Below are 19968 nucleotides of genomic sequence, written 5' to 3' on the forward strand. Positions count from 1 at the left end.
TCAATACAGACCACTGTGACTCCGACGTGAACCAACTCGGTATGAAGCCGACGCATTCGTGTCCGCTCACTTCGACCGCAGTGTTTGAGGAGGCCCATATGCTAAGGGTTCGTTGCTAGCGGATGTCCGTGTTGGCTCCGTAAGTAGCGCTTCCGTGGCAGTGGTCAATGGCGAGGCTATAGAGTCTGGATGAGAGCGCAAAAGGATCCAAGAAGAACAGTACATGTTTTGAGTGACAGGGACACATCATGACCAGCGTGAGGCAGGGGTGGCGCCAACTTTTGCAATCTGCTTGTGATGTGGTCTGCCGCTCTGTGATCCTGAGACTCGTATATGATGCACAATGTGCACTCCTGATTCTAAGTCAGCTACAAAAGCAAGGGATTCAGATTTAAGAGTTAAGTCATCCGAAGAGTATTAGTACATCCTTCCGATCTGAAAACCAGAGCATTAGACTTCTTTCTCCGCTGTTCTATTATCCTTAGTTCCTCTCCCATCCCAAGTCCCTCTGTGCCCTTTCTCTTCATCCTCTAGATTGCAACCTTCCCGTCCTCTACATCCTTTATTTCCACCCATCCCTTCTCTCCCCACTCTGCCGCCATCTTCCCAACCAAGGTATTCTTTCCTTTCCCTTCAATCAAGAACTTCTTGTTGGCACAGATGAACATTCCACGCTTGCACCGTGTGAGCATGACATTGGTACGCCGTAGGTTGTCAAGGAAGCCAGGCTCTTTCGAGCGGACAAGTGAGATGATGATGTAGTCATCCTCATTTCCTAGGGGTAGAGTATGCAATATCAGTTATAGATAGAGAAAGTCAAGAAGTGGAGAGGGTATCATACCTTGGAAAGAGTCAACATTAAAGCACTTGTTTTCCCAGCCAAGGCCATTATCCCTTAGGGTCTTCTCTAGAAGGTTGCGCTGCGCATCATATCTATCAAGCAAAAGAGATATTGAGAGTGTTTCCAAGATTTTTTGATGAAAGTTTACGTACGGAGTGATGATCTTAAAAGAAACCTCTGCCACTTGCAGAATCTGAGCTAATGATGCTACAGCCTCCGCTTGCTTGATGTTCTAGAAAAATGCAACAGCTTTAGAAATATATACATCAGTCAAATCATAAAGGTAACTTACTACCCATGACTTCCCATCTTTCTGCTCCTTTCCCTCAGGAATATCAATGAAAAAGCAGGATGGAGTTGTCCTTGGTACACAGTGTTTAGGATTGGAGTTGAGTTTGCCACCGTAGATCTCTGCAGAGATGTAGTCTCCAATCTGAGGAGGCATACGGTCTGACACGCCAATAAGCACAAGAATTGAAGATTACATCCACATCCAACTTACATTGTGTACCCAGGAATTTTGCTTTCTCTCGTAAGTGAGCCATTTCAAAGATACTTTGTAGGTCACCAATATCTTCCTGTCCATAAGGTGGAACTGAATATCCAGATCAATATATGTGATAGCATTCAAAGGACACAGAGATGCCTACGTTGCTTGTCATCTCCAATGAATGAAAGGTTTTGGATTTTTTTGCCAAAAGTGTTGAGCATGGGGAAGTAGTCCCCAACAGTAATCTGACTAGCCTCATCGATCAAGATGCTGATGGGAGGAACGACCTTGGTGAATCCAAGGTCAGAGAGACGGGGATTGGAGATCATGGAAAGAGTGCATAAGATGACTTGGGAGGATCCAAGGGACCTCTCAACAGCGGCTGGTGATTTAGGCCACTGATCCGAGGGAAGGATCTTATTCTGGATTTTTCTGTAGAGATGTTCATGCCTGTATAAAAGAAGAGTTATACAAGAGTTGAGTTGATAAGCAAGTCAGATTGCAAAGCTGGCAAGACAAACCAGTCAAAGTGAAAGTCAGCTGAAACCAGTAATCTCCAGTCCTCAAACCCAACATCCAGTAGCTTCTCTGCTATGTTCTTTACCGCCACATTAGACTGTGCCATCAGCCAAATACCCTTCTGCCCTGCTTTAATAGCAGACAAGACATAGGTTGCGATGACAGAGGTCTTTCCAGTCCTAGAGATAGATTGAAATTAATTTGAGCATAAACAAGATGTGGTGTAGCAGAGATTGTAAGGACATACCCTGGAGGGCCTTGAATAATTGTGATCTTATCTTCTGGAGCAGTAGATAGCATGGATATGATAGCATCATTTTGGGAAGAGTTTATGGGGTACTGCAGATTTTCGAAGGGAGAGGCAGATGTGGAAGGAGTTGCTAACAAGGCAATGTCCTCTGGCCATGGGGCTTTGTCAGGCAAGTCCCAGATGTGATCAATCCATGGATTGTCAAAGCCTCTCCTTCTTTGCAGCACAAGAAGAATATCCTCAGCAAGTTTAGCCTGTGCATAGGTAGGTGTAGAGCGGCTCTGGCTGCTTATAGCAGTGACCACCTTCCCACCAAGGGAGAGATTATCCTGGAATTTCATAGTAGCATGTCTTCCTTTGACTTTGGTAGACACTGCAGATGTAGCAAAGGTACCATATTCAGTCTGGACCTGAACAGTCTATCAAGGAAGAATCACTTCAACGATTGTGCCAATTTAGAGATTAAAAGGAGTCTTACTGAGTTTGAGTCATTATACATCCGGGTTTGGAAACGAGAATTCTGAGTGTTCAACCTATGCTTCCTTGGATCCCATTTGGTCTGAGAGAAATCATTGAAAACAGTAGAAGGGTCCATAGCTGTGATGAGGTGGTCATCTGAAGCAAGCTTCTCTAAAAGTGCCAGATGCTACAGGATATAATTAAAGATAGATGAGCATGCAGTTTGAACGTATATAATGAAGTCACTACATACAGGTTGGCTTAATATCTGAGTGTTGATCTTTGGTGCATCAGGGCTGCGTGTAGCCTGCATAACCTCAAGATTTCCCATATATGCAGAGACCCATGCTCTCTGGGCCACATCCTGGGGACGTCTGGGATTGTACTCCTTTTGTTTGAAGAGAGCAGATATATTGTTTGCATCGAGCTCAATATCGCCTCCCAATGCATATTGGATAGAAGCAAGGGGTATACGAGAAATGATAGGCAATGCAGATTGAATGTCAACCCCAGAGGTAAGGTGCATGTCATAGTGCATATGGAGCAAAAGGCTCAGAGGTCCGAGGTCAAATCCATAGAGGTTCGGTTGCTGTCGGATACGGCAAAGGACATTCCGCTTTAGACCAGCCCGAATCTTTGTAACTTTGTCCGTAATCTCAGGACTAAGCTCGATGATGAGGACATGTGCAAATTCAGGCTTGTCCCCTGGGTCAGAGTTCACTGCGAGAGCCAGGACAGAGAGATGGTTGGATTCACTGTATGCGCCGGCGATGCCGACACAATTCCCAAGATCTCCGATATCATCTTTACCGAATAGCCATCTGAGATGTTTCGGAGTGAAGTCAGCTTCACGGACGGTGATAACAGTGATATCAGGAGTCTTAAGCTGAATGATGTTCTGTTGCACGATGGTCGTGCGCGGAAACGGTTGCGTCATGTTGCGACGAGCTTGGCCAGAATGCGAGGAGTGCGAACTAAGTAGGTGCTCGGATCGAAGGTGAATGCGAACGAGGAGTATCGGAGATGGTGAGGGAGGGGAGCGAGCTGCTCTTTGTCGCGATCCAACGGTTAGCATTATCAAGAACAGATAACCACAGCCGATATCAGGCACGCACAAATGAAACTTGAATGCCTCCAACTCTCGCTTGATGGCAGCCTGGTTCGACCCGATGGGTGGCGAGTGGCGCGCCGCGTACAGCCTGAACGAAGTGATTGAACATAGAGCAGAGAATGATCAACTGAGATCAGACGTACGATGGCAACAAGCGTCGTGTTCACAAGTCTCTAGATCCGCTGAGCACGAAGACCTGAACAGACAACCTGACAGTTCGATATCGATGACGATACAATATGGTGGCGAGGGAAAACACGACGTAGCGACAAATTGAAAGGCAAAGACGCATAAGAGATCAAGACTTCGACGACATCTGCATGATAGCTGACTTACGATTGACATCGAAAACGCGATGCTAATGACCAAGATGGGCAGGACGAACAGCGAGCGCAGCGATGATGGAAGAGAGAGACAGAGGGCCTGGAAAATGCCGGGGACAAAGAGTGGCACAAAAGGGCACAAAGCCTTCGTCGAAGCTACTTACCACGCCACCCGCGTCTCCCCAAAGAAAATCCTAACGCGAACGTCGTTCAGGACACGTAGAGCTCGGCTAATGGTCTCATACGAGATCTATACAGATGTGCAACAAGAATATACGTAGAATCTTTCATGATGCCCCTCAGACAGGGACCCCTCTAGCACCCACGAGGAAGGAGCGAATGCCAGACAGTCTACAATCGACCCATTCTGACATCCAGTACCGAGAACCAACCTTCATCACCGCACTCCTTGGATAACTTTCCAGCGAGCGAATCGGCTCCTACTCCGTCGAGGAAGGTCCGGTTCGAACATATTGTCATGCTCTTTTTGCAACGCGAAAGCATGACATTGGAACGACGCCAGTTGCGCAAAAAGCCCAGCTTCTGGGTCCGAACAAGCGAGATGATTATATGGTCGCCTTCGTTGCCTACGTGCACACGTGTTGCGGGTCAGCTCACAGGCCCGGAGCCTATGTGCGGGGAACGTACCTTGGAAGGCATCGACGTTAAAGACTCCATCCTCCCACGAAAGATTCGCAGCCTTGAGAGAGTTTTCGATGAGGTTCCGTTGCGCATCATATCTAGGTATCATAAACCATTAGCTGAGCTTGTGAGCCTGCACACGGCGCACATACGGGGTTATGACTCGGTACGATTTGCCCTTCTTCGTGAACTCAGCGGCAAGGCGTAGGATAATATCGACCTCTTCTTTATTCTGTGCAACAACAATGTCATTTTTCAAGGAGAGGACAGAGACAAGAAAGCGCGACTACTCACGATCCAGCTATGACCCTTTTTTTCTTCAACACCTTTGATGACATTCACGAAGCGGCAAGCCTTACGAGTCACTATCGAATGTACGGTCTTCAGTTTACGATCGTAGACATGTCGAGAGATGAAATCGCCGATGAACTTCGGCATGCGGTCTGTTAAGAACTCGTCAGTAAGCTTTAAATCAAGAGAAGGTAGCCTTACACTGTGTATCGAGGAAAATGGCCTGTTGACGAAGATGTGTAATCTCGAAGACGCTTTGTAGCGTAGGGATGTCCTCCTGTCCGAATGGAGGTACTAGAACAATAACAGTGAGTCGATCAAGAAGGGGTCGAAACGAGAGGTGAACTTACGCTGCTTATCATCCCCGATGAGCACAAGCTTCGCCAGAGTGGACTGGAAGTGGTGAATAAGAGGGAGATAACATCCAATTTCGATCTGGCTAGCTTCATCGACTATGGCCGCCTCGACAGGAACCACTCCAGTAAAGACCGGTAGCTTTGGGTTGGAGAGCATACTAATCGTGCAGAGAATGACCTTCGCGCCGCCCATTAGCCTCTCGGCTTCCAGCTTGGTCCCAGGAAACTCGTCCGAGCGGACGACGTTCGGGATGATCTGCTCATATAGATGTTCATGCCTAGAATGGGTTGTTAATTGACATTCTTGACCAGGCGATGACTGAGAGTGTAAATGACTCACCAATCGAAATGAAACTCGTGTGATACGAGGAGCCGGAAAGCCAGAAACCCCACGTCCGCCAATTTCTCCGCGATGTTCTTCACCGCTACATTCGACTGGGCTATGAGATAGACGCTACGGCGCGGGTCGCCAACCCGTATTTTCTGAACGGACTCCGCGATCACCGTCGTCTTCCCGGTACCCGGCGGCCCCTGCACCAGGCAGATCCTGTCGGCGGGCTCAGTGGACAAGATGGCCCTCACAGCGAGCTCCTGAGAAGTGTTCAAAGGATGTTTTGACGTTTGCGCACCCGCACCGTTGAGCGGCCGAAGAGTAGGTGTTTTCGCCCAGTCGACAGCGTCATGAGAAACCCAGATAGCCTGGAAGAACGGGATGTCGTCCAAGAACAGCTGGGCTAAGAAAGCACGGCGAACAATGTCGTGTCTTTGACCTTCGGCAGTCGTAGGCGTGTCCTTCCCGATGGTATTCGCGGAGTAGATCTTCGTCCCCTCGCTGACACCTTGTATGGCGATCTCAGCCAGTCGTCCGTCCACACCCCTCACCCTGCCACTTCGAGTAACAGTCTTCCCGTCCACCCGGAGCTTCATGTGAAGGATCTAACAAAAGCTTAGTCGAATGGCATGCAGAGAAGAGATAATGGACCAAATACTTACACCAGAATCTGTTGCGCGGATGCGCGACTTATATCGTGTGGAGGTCAATTCAAGGTTACCGTTACGGTGTTTAACTTCGCCTTTGACGTCGTTCTCCACGACCGTGGGCTTCAGGGCATCGAGCTTGTCGGCGTCACGAAGAAGTTTGGCTAATCGTTGGAGGTCCTACGAGGAAGAATTCAGGTGAGCGGTGAACTCCGTCGTAGGTCAGTGCACGTACCATTTCAGGAAGCACACTAAGATCAAGCATCGGGCACGCCGAACTGTTCCTCGTATCAACAGAAGCAATATGGCAGGACATCCAAGCTCGTAGGGCGGCGCGCTTGGGCCACCCCGCTTCACGTTTCTCATCCTTGTATACGTTTCTAGCGCTAGGGAGGATGTTCTGTTGTCCAAGAATAGTGCACAGAAAAGCGTAATCTGTGGGTTTTTTATGAGCTAAGGACCACAGGTCGACGAGCGTCCCGGCCTTAAACCCAAGATCTAAAAACAAGCCAGCGGCGATACGTTCCGGATGTAGAGCGTATCTGGTGTACGCAGGATTACAGAGCATATTAACAAGGGAAGCGAGACGATGTGATGGTGTGCGCGTATTGCCATGATTATGCTTTGACGGGAGTTTGACAAGAAGTATTTGGGTGGAGGATGCAAAAGCGAGGGTCTGTAACGCGCAATGAGGGCCAAAGGCGGGTGCCACCCCGATGATGCCATTCTGGACGGTCTGGAGGAAGTCCTGGAAGACCTGCTCCGTCAAAGAGCTCTGATCGCACACGACCACAGGGAGATGCGAGGGGCCTCCCTTCAGAATTGCCTGCTGAACGGTTAATATTTCGCAAGGCATGCGGCGAGGGAGGACAAGTGGTGAGAGTGATTGAGGAAGGTGAAGTGGGGGATAGGACGTACTGAGATTTATATGGCAGAATCAAGCGATGATCCTCAACGCCATTAAGCAGCATACACGCTGAGACAGCGCCACCGAAATACAAGAAAGAAGGACAAAAGACGACCTAATCAAACAGTGCGAGTGCTTGTGGCGGGGCGCTGGCGAATGGTATAAGGCATACAAACAGGTCTGGAACAGTACTATAGCAACGGAGTGGACAGAACAAGTGCCAGGTTACCTCCTTCCGCCCTGACGTCAAGAGACGGAGCCTGCGACGTGAACTAATACAACGAAAGGCAAAATTGGGGTGAAGCTCAACACCGTCAACGACAAGCAGCGCCACGCTGCGTGGCGCCTGCTGAAGGGGGTGACTGAACGTGACTGTCGTAACAGCTTTGTCACCAACACGTTCTCCTTTTGACCTATTTCGACTCTCTCCCTGAACATTATTCTCCTCTATGGCGACACCAGTCATTGTTGGCGTCGGTGCAATTGCTGCAGCTCTTGCCGGTCGTCACTTTATTCGGAATGCTGGAAGAGGAGCGGCAGATCAATGGGTGAAGGGAGGATTCAAGGCGAAGATGGATCGCAAGGAGGCCATTGCCATCCTTGGCCTCAAGTGAGTACCTTTCTTATGGGTTAGGTGGTTTCTGCTCAATCAAATTGCTTATGTCCACTAGAGAGGGACCTCAGCTGAAGACCCGGCTGAAGGATGCACATCGTCAAATCATGCTAGCAAATCATCCTGACCGAGGAGGAGCCCCATACTTAGCTAGTAAAATCAACGAAGCTAAGGATCTCCTCGAGCGCGAGCTCAAGGGACGATGACGAAGTCTTTACCTTACTTTCTCAGTCGGTACGTGGCTCTGCAACTCAATGGTCCTCATGAGTCTCATATCGGAGCTAGGGCGCTCTATTTATCTTTGTTCTTCATGTGTAGTTATCACACTTGCCTATATTACATCCACGACTCTTGCAGAATCCCTTCCTCGCAGCAACCGTCCCGTTCACGAACATCTTATCCTGCCATAAGGCGTCGAAGATCCCTCAACACCCTTAATATCGGCTTTCTTTTCACCAGGTCAACGGGATGTGCGGAAACGTTCATCATCCCATGGCCAGATCCCCTTGGAGCTTTGCACGCGGCGGACCCATGTCAGTCCACGATTGCTGAGGGCGTATAATTACTCCTAAGTCGTCTTTTACTGCCGTGCGAATCCATGCGCCAGAGGAGAGGTACGTTCAACAAGTTCACCATTGGCGTATAAATCGACGTTGCATGACTACAGAGTCGTGAAGTGCAAACGCGGTCGTGCCTCCCTTACTCAGTTGTGATATACCCTCATGTCAGCTTTACTATTTCTTTGGGTGGTGCCACAGATGACGCTCTACGTAGCCCGAAGGATGGAGTAAGAACGAATGATCATATCGTGAGTGTGTTGCATCCTCGTGCTCGCTATGAAAGCGCTAGGAGCTATGTTTGATGCATGTCGCGCCTCCAGGACCACGCTCGAAATAAGAAAGTCGACATCGTCCCACCGCTTCCCACCGCACATCGGTCTTCGGTCGGGAAGCTCATGTCACTCTGCTATAGTGGTGCTCTGAATCATGCACTAGGTACCCTTCGAGAATCATCGTCCTCGGGCAGCAGGTTCTCAGGTGCTCTCAAGAGCGTTCTATGCAGCTATGTATCGCTGTCGAGAGTCGGCAATGGGTCGGCGTTCTCGTTGCGTCATATCGTTCTGCTTTGATGAAGTAACCAGTTTCTTCTCGCCGATGTCGACAAGGCGCAATAGCACTGAAGCGATAGCTCACGCCGAAAGCAAGTTATACGATACCTCGGCCTCACCCTCCTAACTCCAGCGCTCCAAACATCATGTTCGACCGAGCCCTAGTGCGGTTACGCACGCAGACATACGGCTCGGACTGCATTAATTTGGGCTGCCGATGCTGAAATGTTGGCCTCATCTCACCACACATGCAATGTATGTATCACGGTATGTGATTGTTGATGAATCTTGAACATGTCTCAACGAGCCCGAATTTGGTTCGGATACCGGGTCTCGAGCTATACCGAATATGCATGGATGGCCCAATATATGTGGACCTACAAGCTTTCTCCTGTCGTCCTGTCATTTTACCTCCCTTCGCCTCCACTGCCTCCAAGCTCTATCATCTCGCCCCTATAAACATGAACCAGAAGTGTATCCTCGTTCTTGGAGCGACTGGTGCTCAAGGCCTAGCCGTTGTCGACGCTCTGCTTGCTCCTGCCCCCGATGAATCTTCCTCTCCGTACAAAATCAGAGCCCTCACCCGCGATCCGTCCAGCAAACGTGCACAAGACCTAAAGTCAAAGGGTGTCGAACTCGTATTAGGTCTGTCAACCCCTTTCGGCTGTTTCCACTTTTAGGTCGTGTTTTGACAAAGTGATACCCGTTTCATCCTTTCGTTCTTGGTTGCTGCGTACGGTGGCCCGGGTATGAAGGCAACACTGATGATTTGGCTTCAGTCGAGACCGCCATGCGTGGCGTCTATGGTGCATGGGTCAACGTCGATGGGTTCACGGTCGGAGAGCAGAAGGAGATGTGGTCGGGCATGAGAATTTTCGAGCTAGCGAAGAAGGCTGGTGTACGGCATTATGTATGGAGTAGTTTGGACTATGCCTTCAAGGTCAGCTTCCCCTTATTTCTTCTAGCATCTACGGTCTGTTGACCTCACGGCTTATCGCTTCATCTCCGTCTCTGATCACAGAAAGGAGGCTATGACGAGAGATATCGTTGCGAGCATTACGATGCCAAAGGACGAGTGGCCGAGTGGATGAAGGCGCAGCCATCGATCGTGAGCGACAACAGCATGTCCTGGTCTGTCGTCACCACCGGTCCATACATGGACATGCTCAAGCTGGTATGTTTCATGCATGTGTCTCCTCTCCATGCAAAAGCCTACGGATCGACTTATCAACATCCCTCTAGTACATGTTCGGTCCGCTCAACAAGCGGAAAGACGGCACTTTCGTGTTCGCCTCCCCTATCGGTAACGGTCACGTCCCAATGATCGCCCTCCCTGACCTCGGCTACTTCGCCCGCTACACCTTCGATCATCGCCAGGAGACGAGCGGGAAGGATCTCGAGGTTGCGAGTGAGATGGTACAGTGGTCCGAGCTGGTGAAGACGTTCCAAAAGGTAACTGGGAATAAGGCGGAATACAAGCCCGTTTCGTTGGACGAGTGGTTCGCAATTTTTTTCATCGTCTTCGAGAAGTGGTCACCAGGTGTTGATAGTCCTGGACGAAATTAGGTTCGAATTCTTCGTCGACTCGAATCGACCTGTGGCGTCCGATAATAAGCTCGGAGATGGGTCCACGACGTGGAAGAAGAACTTCTCTGGGTGGTGGGGTACGTCGGTTTCTCGACTGATGCAACCCAAACCAAGCGTCTAACCTAATACATTCTTTATCAGGCATGTTCAGAGACGATGTGGCCCAGCGTGACATGTCGTGGATCCGCAGTGTCAATCCTAACGGGTATACTGTCGAAAGGTCGGTCTTCTGTGTGTCTTGTTCGCTGTCACACTTCTCATGTTTCCCTTCGTACAGATGGATGAAGGAGAACAAATATGATGGACAATTGAACAGACGTTTGCTGAAAATCGTGGAGGATGATAAGGCGGTGCACGTGAACCCGGCGAGGATCGCTAAATTGTAGGATCGAGTCCGTCGTAGGGCTCTTGTACGAGTACTATGTATTTTTTTACGATCGCGATGTAGGATGTGTTTGTTGAATACTATGTCATGTATGCAGGTCGCTTATCCCTCTCATCCTTCGTGGACACCTTATAAGTTTGAAATACATATATAAAGTTGCGAAGGCTCTCGACTACATACAACAGAGAATCGTGATCACTGCAGTGGCCCAGGCCACCACAGCCTCTACAACTCCCTTATCAAAATTACAATGTGCGTATTCCAGTGTCTCAGGTGAAGTTACGCCGACCCCGAAAAGCTCAACAACCACCTGAACCCATCCTTCCACTCCTGCTCAAACCTCTTCGTCTTGTCTATACCAGGGAATACTACGATACAAGTCTGCATCAGTCAAACACGCTTCGGAACGAAGATGGGAACAAGGAATAAAACGTACCGTGATGGAATGCGTGCGGCATGCCCGAATACCTGTCGTTGGCAATAAGTGAATTAGAACAAACCACGCGTAAGTAATCCCAGAGTAGGTATACAAGTCAGAGAGAAGAAGAAAGCAGCATCAACATACGTATGCAACCTCGTCTGCACGCCACTCTCCCTCAAAACCTTCTCATAAAGAATCCCCTCGTCCCTCAACGGATCCATACCACACACCTGAACCAGTGCGGGTGGGAGGTTCTTGTGCTCAGGTGCGAGGAGAGGCGAGACGCGAATATCGTTCAGCTCGGTGGGTTTGAAATCCGCTGCATGTGATAATTGAGAACGTCAGGGATACTGAGGAAAAGAAGGCCAGAAAAGGTGAGTTTGGCAGACGAACCGAAGATGATCTCAATCTCAGCAGCGTTGAGGGCCCCGGTATCGCATGCCGGATCCCCAAGAGACTGAAGTTCAGGCTTCAACCTAACCAACAACAACACAGGCATGGCATCAGAACCCTTCCATTATACTCGTATTTCTTATATGGACCCGTGGACGTACTTCTCTGGAACGGCAGGCGGATAAACGACACAGGGATAGTTCAATATCTGTCCCGTTATCGGTCTGCCCTCGAAGAACGGATCGTCGCGCGCACGAAGAGCGCTGCCGGCGGCCATACCCCCTCCTGCGCTCGCGCCGCCGACGATGAGACCCTTGGTAGGATCTGCGCCTAATTTTGAAGCGTTCTCGACAGCCTGCACGCATATCGTGAAGGAGGCAGTGAGTCCTCTGGACGATAATAAGTTAAATGAACCAAGAGAGTAGTTACCCATTTAAGACCCGTGTAGGCGTCTTCGGGACTTGCGGGGAAGGGGTTTTCAGGGCACAGCCTGGGTGGTGTCGAATAAAAATCAGCCGGTCAGTCAGGATTTCAAGACGGCGAAGTTTCGAAAGAAAAGTGTGATTCAAAGGAAACGAAACCGAACGCAAACTACTCGCCTGTATTGAATCAAGACAATAACAGTCTTAAACTCGACACATCTCATCCTCATATCATAATCATCCACGTCAATATTCGCAAGCCGCCATCCTATAAAGTTTTGTCGTTCACAGGTTCTTGTCAGCGGACGAAAAGACGACACGAGCGTGTAGACGGGACTAGTGGGGAAACCGACCTGAGAGATGATACCAAACCAGGAGCGGATACGTCCCCGTTCCAGTCTTTCCGCCCGGGGTGGGTGTCAAGCACCTAACCAATATCTCACCTCCATCCACTGGAACCTGGAAGTCCTGCAAACGGTACTCGGATTCTAAACCACCAGCCACAATCACAATCACGGACAAAAACCGTAAGATAATCCTAGATATTAGCACCTAGGCATCCTGAAGGCAAAAAAAAAGCTATGTACCAGAAGGAAGTGAAGGCTCCAAGCGGTCCATCTTCGGCTTGATTATATGGTCGATAAACCCCTGTCGGACAACATGTATATCCGTACTCTGCGGCGGCGGGGGTGGCGCTTTCGCGAGGATCTCCATGAGTTGCGCGTCCGACTCCGCGAGGTGTGCATATTTGGATGGCATGATGGACGGCCTGGGTTCTGTTCTGTTCAACCGAGGAGCTATAGAGTGAGTACGACGAGAGGACCAAGGTAGAGCGAGAAGTTCACTGGCAAGACAGATAAGAAGAGAACTTCATCTGCGGATTCAGACGTCTTATATACCACCACCAGATTCTACCCCTGTCCGCGTCGTCCTCGCAGCTGAGCATGATGCCCGACGTTCGCATTTAAATTGCAATAATTCCAATCACTGGATCCTTCGACTCGGAGAGTGTTCAGGAGTGTCCTCTACGAAATCGAACCGTGTAAGCATCATCAAGCTGACAGATATCCCGTCGGGGCCGATCAAATCAGGAGTTAAAAGTCCATTCACTGGTCGTTGAACAAAGCGTAGATCAAAAGGAACACAAAAGGAAAACATATATCGGTGTCCTGACGTTCAAGTACCAGCGTTGACTCAGAGCCGCATTGCGAGGAAGAGCGTAGATCAAAGGAAAGGAGAGCATGAGTCGGTGTCCTGACAGGTCCTGACGTCCAAGTACCAGTTTTGACTCGAATTCCTACTACGAGGAAAAGGTCGTTTGTCATCGCGGCCGTCGATAGTGCAGGTTGAGACTTGTCGTGACTCGTGAGCAGAACCGGTGATAGGCTTTTTTGAATTTGATGGCCGACCCCATTAAGTTCATCTGACGGCCTTTGGTTGGTTCATGGATGGTTGGCTGACATGCCTCCACCACAGATATCGTGTCCCTACTCAATCAGTTCACACTCACTCACCTTTACTTACGTTTCAAGGATCACCATTGACAATAAGAGAGCCAAAACCATCATGGACGGGGCCATATTTCATGCACAACCTCGGAGTTCTAGATGTGCCAATCGGTTTGAGCACCAGATTGTCATTGTCGCAAAAGCCCCAACCAAGAAAAAAATTCCCATTAACTTCACTGTACCCAGCCAGAAGAAATATATAATCCACGCACAGCAGAGGTACAGAGAAAGCCACAATCAGCCAAGAAAAGAAAAAATAAAGAACTGATGGTATACGTGATGCGACGTCAGGATCAGCAGGAGTAGAATGGTGACCGAAAAAAGCAAAGTTCCGAGACTAATAAAGTAGGCAGAAAAGACAGACAGAACCTCGCCGGTAGGTTGTGGGTGTTGTACAACAACGAAACCAAAGACCAACAGAGACATGAGGCGGTAGTGGGAGAAGCTTTAACAGTTGGCAGGGGGTATATGTACATCAGGGCCAGACCACGACCGCTCCTTTGGATACCGTTGCGATAGGGCAAAGGGTGGTTTTAGCTGGCTTGCTGACGCGGGGGAGCCTATCGTCTAGCAAAGGAAGGCGGCAACGGCGAAACCAAGCGCGCCGAGAGCCATAGCAGGACGAACGACGGATGCACCGCTGAGGGCACCGGTGGTGCCAGCCCCTGCAGCTTCTGCGGCGTCAGTCACTGTCGACGTTGCGGAGGTGGCGGTCTTGGTCGAGGAGGCCTTGACGGAAGAGGAGGCGGCGACAGACGAGGCCTTACTGTGAGCGCGAACGAGGTGGGAAATATCGTGCGGAGGGAGTAAACAGATGCAACGATCAATCGACTGCCATGTGGATGAGGGCAGTTTTGGAAACGTACACGGAGGAGGAGGCAACGACGGCGCTTGAGCTTGATGAGGCGGCGATAGAGCTCGAGCTGGACGAGGAGCTCAGGCAAGACGAATCGTCGCTCGCAGCAACAGTAACCTGATGGAACAGTTGAGAAAAAAGCCAAGACAGAGAGACGGGCATCACTCACCGCGCCAGTCCAAGCTTCCTCACCAGTCTCATCCTCGAGCGCAAGGAGGACCTCAGTCCCAGCGGCAACGTTGACGGTCCAGGTCATGGACAGACCATCGTGGTCACCGAGGTCAACGCTGCAGAACGAGAAAATTTGAATAGGCAGTTCGATGAAAGTCGTGAGGGCACGTACAGGTCGTCGCCACAAGGGTCGGCGGCGCTGACAACGATGAGGTTGTAAGGGCCAGTGGTCTGCGACCAAGTAATTTGTTGGGCCTGGCACTGAATACGCGCAAGTATATCAGCAAGAGCCCTCGAGCACAGAAAGCCGGACGACGTATGGCTCGTGGCCGCAGTCCCTTGCTTGCACTGAAGGTACGAACCTGAACGAGAGACGCGGGCGTATCAATCGTGAAGTCGGCACGGGCGCCACGGATGGCGGCGGCGGAAAGGAGAGTGGCAGTAAGGAGTGTGGTGAACATTGTTGATGATAATTCCGCGAGAGGAGGGAGGCGAAAGCTGAAGATGGAGGGCTGCGGGAAGAAAGGCTGAAGGTCGTTGGCGTTCGCGAGAAAAGTGTTCGAGCCCTCTCGGCGCCAAGCGCGTCCACCCACTTCCATCCAAATCAGGCAAGACCCTCCGTCGCCGCGTGATGCGCAGGCACCTAGCCTTTTATGGTTTCTACGTGGCCCCTCGCCACACAACTTGAAGGGCTACATGTATAAATCACTACTGATACAAAAATATTCTAAATGCTCAACCCTTGACCAGAGACGCTATTTTATCCACCATATCTTCCTGCCCAACCTCTTTCGCCAGAAAGGACAAAAGAGACTCGTACTCATCTCCATCATCCTCCCCATCCGAGTCCTCTTCCAACACACGGCCAAGGCAGACCGAGTTTGGACCCATGTTCAGATGTCCACCTGTAGGATCAACATTGAACTTCTTCATCTTCAACAAAAACTGGACGAGATCCGTGGCCACCTCAGCGTCCGCCTCTGTAAACTCTGGTTTCTCTTCCGAGCCCGAGTCAACATCCATCTCGTCGTCCTGTGTCGCTTTCTCCTTACCCTTGCCCTTGCCCTTTGCCTTGCCCTCAGCCTCTGCAGGTTTGCCGAGTCTGACAAACATAGGATCGAACCCGAAGTTCTCGTATTTCGCACTCGCGAGGCCCACGACGAGACCGAGCAGGCACTCCGGCTCCTTGACGAAATCGAAAGGCTGAGCGCGCAGAGTGCCCATCCGGTCGTGGTACCACAACGATATGGTGAACTCATTGATCATGACCCCGCTCGTCCAAAGGCGGGCTTCGCTCTCGAAGGCCTGGGAGGCGTAGTGCTCCGCGAGCATTTCTGGGGTGTAGCGTTTATGCTGTCTAGCGCGATACTCCGAAGACGTGAGACGATCGTAGTCGACATCCTCCTCTTCCTCCTCCTCTTCGGCGTCTTCGCCAGAGCGCTCATCCTTCTGACGTGGTGGAATGCCAAGGTCATCCTCGTCCGAGTCTTCGTCAGCAGCCGCTCGATGTTTCTTGTTCGAAGATGGTGCTTCAGGCGGTGGTGGTGGCCCTCGGCGCGGGATCGGGATCGGCTCCGAGGTAGTTATACGCGCAAACATCACAGGTGAAGTCGGAAGTGTGCTCGACCCCGACAACGGGTCAATGTCCTCGTACACGAAGTACGCGAGCACACTGTTCCAGAGCACAGGCATGTCCGCCTGTTTCGCTGTGGCCTTCCTGGTCGATGGCAAGTTCGCCGCCGCGATGACTTCCTGTAGTCGGGGGAAGATGAGTCTGCTGAGCTCGGTGGTGAACGGCTTCCTGCGCTCGTCGAGAATGTACGGTGCCTTCGAACCACTTTCATCCAAGACGTACCCGGACGAAACACGCTGTATCTCGTCCTCCAGCCAGAGTTTCTTCATCGCAGAAATATAATCCATCATAGCCTGCGCACAAAGCCCCGCGAAGAAAGCCTGTCGTGCTTCCGGGTTCTTGTGCAGGATCTTGTAGCGGAGGAGTAATTCTGGGAGCAGTTTGAAGGTCCACTTGTCGAGATGGAGTTTTGCGGAATCAAAGCCCCAGACTGTGCGTATGAAGTCGAGAGCGGGGATGTCGAGGGAGAAAGTGTCGGTGTCATCGGAAGAGCCTTGGGGGTTTTCGGTGGCGGCAGAAAGGGCGTCGCGTTTCTGAGCTGCGGTGGGCTCGCTGGGGACTGGGGCTGATGTGCATTTGAGCAGAATTAGCTAGTGCGCGACATACATTCAAAGAAACGTACCACTCATGTTGGCAAGCTTAGGCGACAGGTGTTACTAGAAATTGTGGCGTAGCGTAGTGAGCCAGGAAAGATCAAGTCAGTGGTCAGAAGTGAGTAGAGTCGCGTTGATGAGTTCAATCGCCTCAGAGGTGGTCAGTATATATAGTATTTGAGAACAAAGCGCGTTCAAGCTTTGGCACACCCGAAGCGGGGAACAAAGGCGCACAGAACAAACAACGCGTTGAACGACACGGCGCTTGTTCCCGATGTTGTTTCTCCGTCACTCGGCAACATCCGTCACCGCCGGCCCGGCGGCACAGTGTCTTTGATCAAGTTTGCTTTGATCCACGACGGTCTCGTTCGTTCGTCACCCAAATTGAAAGGAGGAGTGTACGAGATGGCTTCTCAAACCGCAAACGAGACAGACTGGCACAACATGTGAGGGTCCCGTACCCATCTCCCCGTCCCTCCCACACACACACTCAATAAACAATTCTCCTGGTCCCCCCATCCCCAATTTCCAAAGAACCATCCGAATCCCCTTCGCCACAAACAAACATGCCACCATCGCCAAACAAGTCATCGAAGTCGATCGAGAGCTTCAACCTCATGCCGTGAAGCGAGACCTATCCGTGGAGGGCGACGTTCTTATTGCGTAGGTCTTTCCATCCATACGTATGCGCTCAGGTTGGAGTCATTCAATAACGAACCTCATTGTGGCGGCTTGCATAGGACGTTTTCGACGCTGACGGTGCGACTTGCTCGATTGACGCTCAATGCGTTTTTGGAGAGCGTGGATCTCATTATCCGAACCATTGGGGAGTTTGGTGAAGAGGCAGAACGGAGACGGTCGTAGTGCAGGGCCATAGGAAGCGCGGGTAGATGTGTCCTCTCCGGTTGGCCCACTTACTACTGGCAGGGTTGTATCAATGAAGTCTAAGAGATGCCGGAGGGCACACAATAAAATGTAGCATTAGCCGGTCATGAGCCAAAGTTGCGAAAGATTATGCTTTCGATTTTACTTTCGACTTCTGATACAAGATTTCGGTGGCGATACATCTGGGGCGACAGCCTACAACACCATAACATCGTAGCACTACATCTTTGTGTTCAAGTTCAAGTTCATTGCCGAACGTCCGTGGCTCCCTATTCGTCTTCTCTGCCCCCGTTATGCATCACTGTCCAAGAAATGTTTTTGAGTGGACGTTCACTCCGCCTTGGCCTCCTCTCCGTCCGCGGCGGCCTTCTTCTTGTCCTTCTTCTTCGGCTCTCTCAGCTTCTTCGTCAGGAGCTCCTTCAGCTCGGCATCCTCGAGCTCCTTCTCGGTCTTGACCAACTCGGGCTTGTACCATACTGGAGGGTGGGTAAGGAGAATGGGACCAGCAGGGAGGAGAGCGATGGTGAAGTGGAAGCCGGCGACGAAGGTGTTTGAGGGAGTGTAACTGTTATTATGGGCACACAACAAAAAGTACCAAGTTAGCGGTCGTGAACAGTGGCATGAAGAAAGAGCATAAACGTACATGACCTCGTAAGGCTTGACGAGGGCATGCTGGACGGCCTCCTGCAAACCCATACGAGCCCTCTTCTCATCCTCCAGTACACGAACGTTGAAGGGGAAATGTCCGGCCTTCTTTTGCACCTCCGAGAAGACAGCACGCGATGTCTTCATTTTTAGCTGGTAGGTTACGCTCGCCTCTCTCTGGTAGATCGTCGTCCGGGACTCCTCCAACCGTGCCTGTAAGACAACAGCCAATTTAGTTGGTGATGGATGAGAAGTAGTATGGATGACGACGCACCTTGCCGTCTTCGCCGCTCGAGATGAGGATGTCCATGCCGTAAACCTCGTTCTCAGCAAAGGTGGCAGCCTCGAAGTCCTTCTTCTGCCCTTCCGAAGGGTTGAGGATGATGCGCTTCTTGCCATCGATGACGTTTTGCGATTGCTGGCACGACAACATTCCTATGCACCCAGCGTCAACATCCTCAACGAAAACACACTTAGTATTCAAAATACTCACCCTCGACAGGCTTGCAATCCCACGCCTGAGCGACCTTCGCCACCGCATCCGTCACCGCCCAGTTCTTGTTCCCGACCTTGATCAACCGCATTGCAGCCTCAGCCGCATGCCACGCCGCCTTGATCACATCGGCCTGGCGCCCAGTGACGGGTTCTGACTCTGAGGCTCCAACGACGATCGTCTCAGCGCTGATGGAGGCAAAACCGTCGATGTGGGCACCGGTGTGGAGTTTTACGACATCGCCCTTGGCGAGGACTTGGGAAGAGAGGGGATCCGAACTGTGGCGTTATGATCCATAGACGAGTGGATACGGTGAGGAAGGTGAAAAGCCACGGTGTGGTAGGGCGGAGGGATATGGTTCAAAGGAAGGGAGGGGTCGCGTGAGTTCCTTTTGTCGAACATGGAGACGCACGAAAACTTACGCAAGTGGAGAGAAATGGGCGACACAGTTGTTCACGGATACACTTGTGGGGAACGCAAGACCTGTGGAGTGGAATAACGCCGTCTGTCAATTTTCAGGCCCCAATTCAACCAGTGGAAAACTCGCGTCCCATGCAGAACATAATCAAAGCTAGAGAAAATAAAGGCAACGGCCAGAAGACGTACCTTTGCTGATCTTGACACCCTTTACAGACTTGTTATATACCGATCCTGTCCCCTCTTCGATCAATTTGTCTCCTTCGGTGCAAATGTCGATGACCTTCGCGCCCTCAACGGAGAGCTCAACGAGCTTTTTCATGACATTGTTGACGATGTCAGCTGCAGCCTATAATCACCCATCGCATCCGAAGATCAAGATATTCCATCCAACGATTAAATGAAGAGCAAAGAGTGCGAAAGCCGATCAGCTCTAGACTTCAAAGCGAAAATATGAGATTGAACGATTGGACAGACTTTGTATTTTGTGATGTCGGCCTCAGCGGTAGAGCGAGGCTTCTCAACGGCGGGGGGTGGAACTTCTGGAGCTTTTTCGGTGTCGGACATGTTGAAAAGTGGGTGGGTGGGTGGTGGTTGAAAAGAAAGGTAGGTGAGCGTGCAGAAGCCGAGCTCGAGGAGTGATGAGGTCAAGATGAGATCTGACTTGATCG

General features: G+C 50.8%; 8 protein-coding genes across 8 annotated transcripts; 3 read left to right on the forward strand and 5 right to left on the reverse strand.

Annotated features, from left to right (window-relative positions):
- Positions 1-542: 542 nt before the first annotated feature.
- Positions 543-5717, reverse strand: STEHIDRAFT_22387 (uncharacterized protein; the record flags this gene model as incomplete). Its single annotated transcript, XM_007299149.1, has 6 exons — positions 543-775; positions 842-933; positions 994-1073; positions 1134-1267; positions 5277-5560; positions 5623-5717. Coding segments are annotated over 6 exons (918 nt in total), but the record flags the coding sequence as incomplete, so codon positions are not given.
- A 1885-nt stretch (positions 5718-7602) lies between these two features.
- On the forward strand, positions 7603-8126 carry STEHIDRAFT_144512 (uncharacterized protein). The gene is made up of 3 exons (XM_007299821.1): positions 7603-7777; positions 7839-8014; positions 8066-8126. Exons 1-2 carry the CDS (start codon positions 7617-7619, stop codon positions 7984-7986), a joined length of 309 nt encoding a protein of 102 aa, XP_007299883.1. The 5' UTR covers positions 7603-7616; the 3' UTR covers positions 7987-8014; positions 8066-8126.
- A 1223-nt stretch (positions 8127-9349) lies between these two features.
- STEHIDRAFT_152751 (NAD-P-binding protein) lies at positions 9350-10861 on the forward strand (the record flags this gene model as incomplete). Its single annotated transcript, XM_007299822.1, has 7 exons — positions 9350-9533; positions 9668-9828; positions 9910-10062; positions 10131-10387; positions 10455-10552; positions 10617-10695; positions 10753-10861. 7 exons carry the CDS (start codon positions 9350-9352, stop codon positions 10859-10861), a joined length of 1041 nt encoding a protein of 346 aa, XP_007299884.1.
- Positions 10862-11349: 488 nt separating this feature from the next.
- Positions 11350-12585, reverse strand: STEHIDRAFT_49997 (Alpha/beta hydrolase fold-3; the record flags this gene model as incomplete). Its single annotated transcript, XM_007299326.1, has 6 exons — positions 11350-11600; positions 11675-11757; positions 11836-12029; positions 12089-12164; positions 12256-12364; positions 12450-12585. Coding segments are annotated over 6 exons (849 nt in total), but the record flags the coding sequence as incomplete, so codon positions are not given.
- Positions 12586-14171: 1586 nt separating this feature from the next.
- On the reverse strand, positions 14172-15092 carry STEHIDRAFT_152753 (uncharacterized protein; the record flags this gene model as incomplete). Its single annotated transcript, XM_007299823.1, has 5 exons — positions 14172-14370; positions 14471-14577; positions 14630-14747; positions 14804-14892; positions 14994-15092. 5 exons carry the CDS (start codon positions 15090-15092, stop codon positions 14172-14174), a joined length of 612 nt encoding a protein of 203 aa, XP_007299885.1.
- A 274-nt stretch (positions 15093-15366) lies between these two features.
- Positions 15367-16893, reverse strand: STEHIDRAFT_152754 (uncharacterized protein; the record flags this gene model as incomplete). Its single annotated transcript, XM_007299824.1, has 2 exons — positions 15367-16829; positions 16887-16893. 2 exons carry the CDS (start codon positions 16891-16893, stop codon positions 15367-15369), a joined length of 1470 nt encoding a protein of 489 aa, XP_007299886.1.
- Positions 16894-17395: 502 nt separating this feature from the next.
- Positions 17396-17721, forward strand: STEHIDRAFT_48642 (transcription factor Pcc1; the record flags this gene model as incomplete). The annotated part of the gene is made up of 2 exons (XM_007299222.1): positions 17396-17520; positions 17598-17721. Coding segments are annotated over 2 exons (249 nt in total), but the record flags the coding sequence as incomplete, so codon positions are not given.
- Positions 17722-17841: 120 nt separating this feature from the next.
- STEHIDRAFT_72840 (proliferation-associated protein 1) lies at positions 17842-19885 on the reverse strand. Its single transcript, XM_007299386.1, has 7 exons — positions 19775-19885; positions 19487-19646; positions 19303-19363; positions 18881-19158; positions 18662-18822; positions 18386-18600; positions 17842-18307 (listed from the first exon to the last, which is right to left on the reverse strand). The coding sequence occupies exons 1-7, from the start codon at positions 19862-19864 to the stop codon at positions 18073-18075; spliced, it is 1200 nt and encodes a 399-aa protein (XP_007299448.1). The 5' UTR covers positions 19865-19885; the 3' UTR covers positions 17842-18072.
- Between the last annotated feature and the right edge of the window lie 83 nt (positions 19886-19968).

This window comes from Stereum hirsutum, assembly GCF_000264905.1.
Source record: "Stereum hirsutum FP-91666 SS1 unplaced genomic scaffold STEHIscaffold_2, whole genome shotgun sequence".
In the NCBI taxonomy this organism is placed as follows: Eukaryota; Fungi; Basidiomycota; class Agaricomycetes; order Russulales; family Stereaceae; genus Stereum; species Stereum hirsutum.

Excerpts from the sequence above, each read along its gene's own strand:
- STEHIDRAFT_144512 (XM_007299821.1), top strand. The coding sequence starts at position 7,617 with ATGGCGACACCAGTCATTGTTGGCGTCGGTGCAATTGCTGCAGCTCTT. Across the intron at positions 7,778-7,838 it reads ATTGCCATCCTTGGCCTCAA|AGAGGGACCTCAGCTGAAGA; the intron begins GTGAGTACCTTT and ends TATGTCCACTAG.
- STEHIDRAFT_72840 (XM_007299386.1), bottom strand. The coding sequence starts at position 19,864 with ATGTCCGACACCGAAAAAGCTCCAGAAGTTCCACCCCCCGCCGTTGAG. Across the intron at positions 19,647-19,774 it reads CCGACATCACAAAATACAAA|GCTGCAGCTGACATCGTCAA; the intron begins GTCTGTCCAATC and ends GGGTGATTATAG. Across the intron at positions 18,308-18,385 it reads GTCAAGCCTTACGAGGTCAT|TTACACTCCCTCAAACACCT; the intron begins GTACGTTTATGC and ends CCATAATAACAG.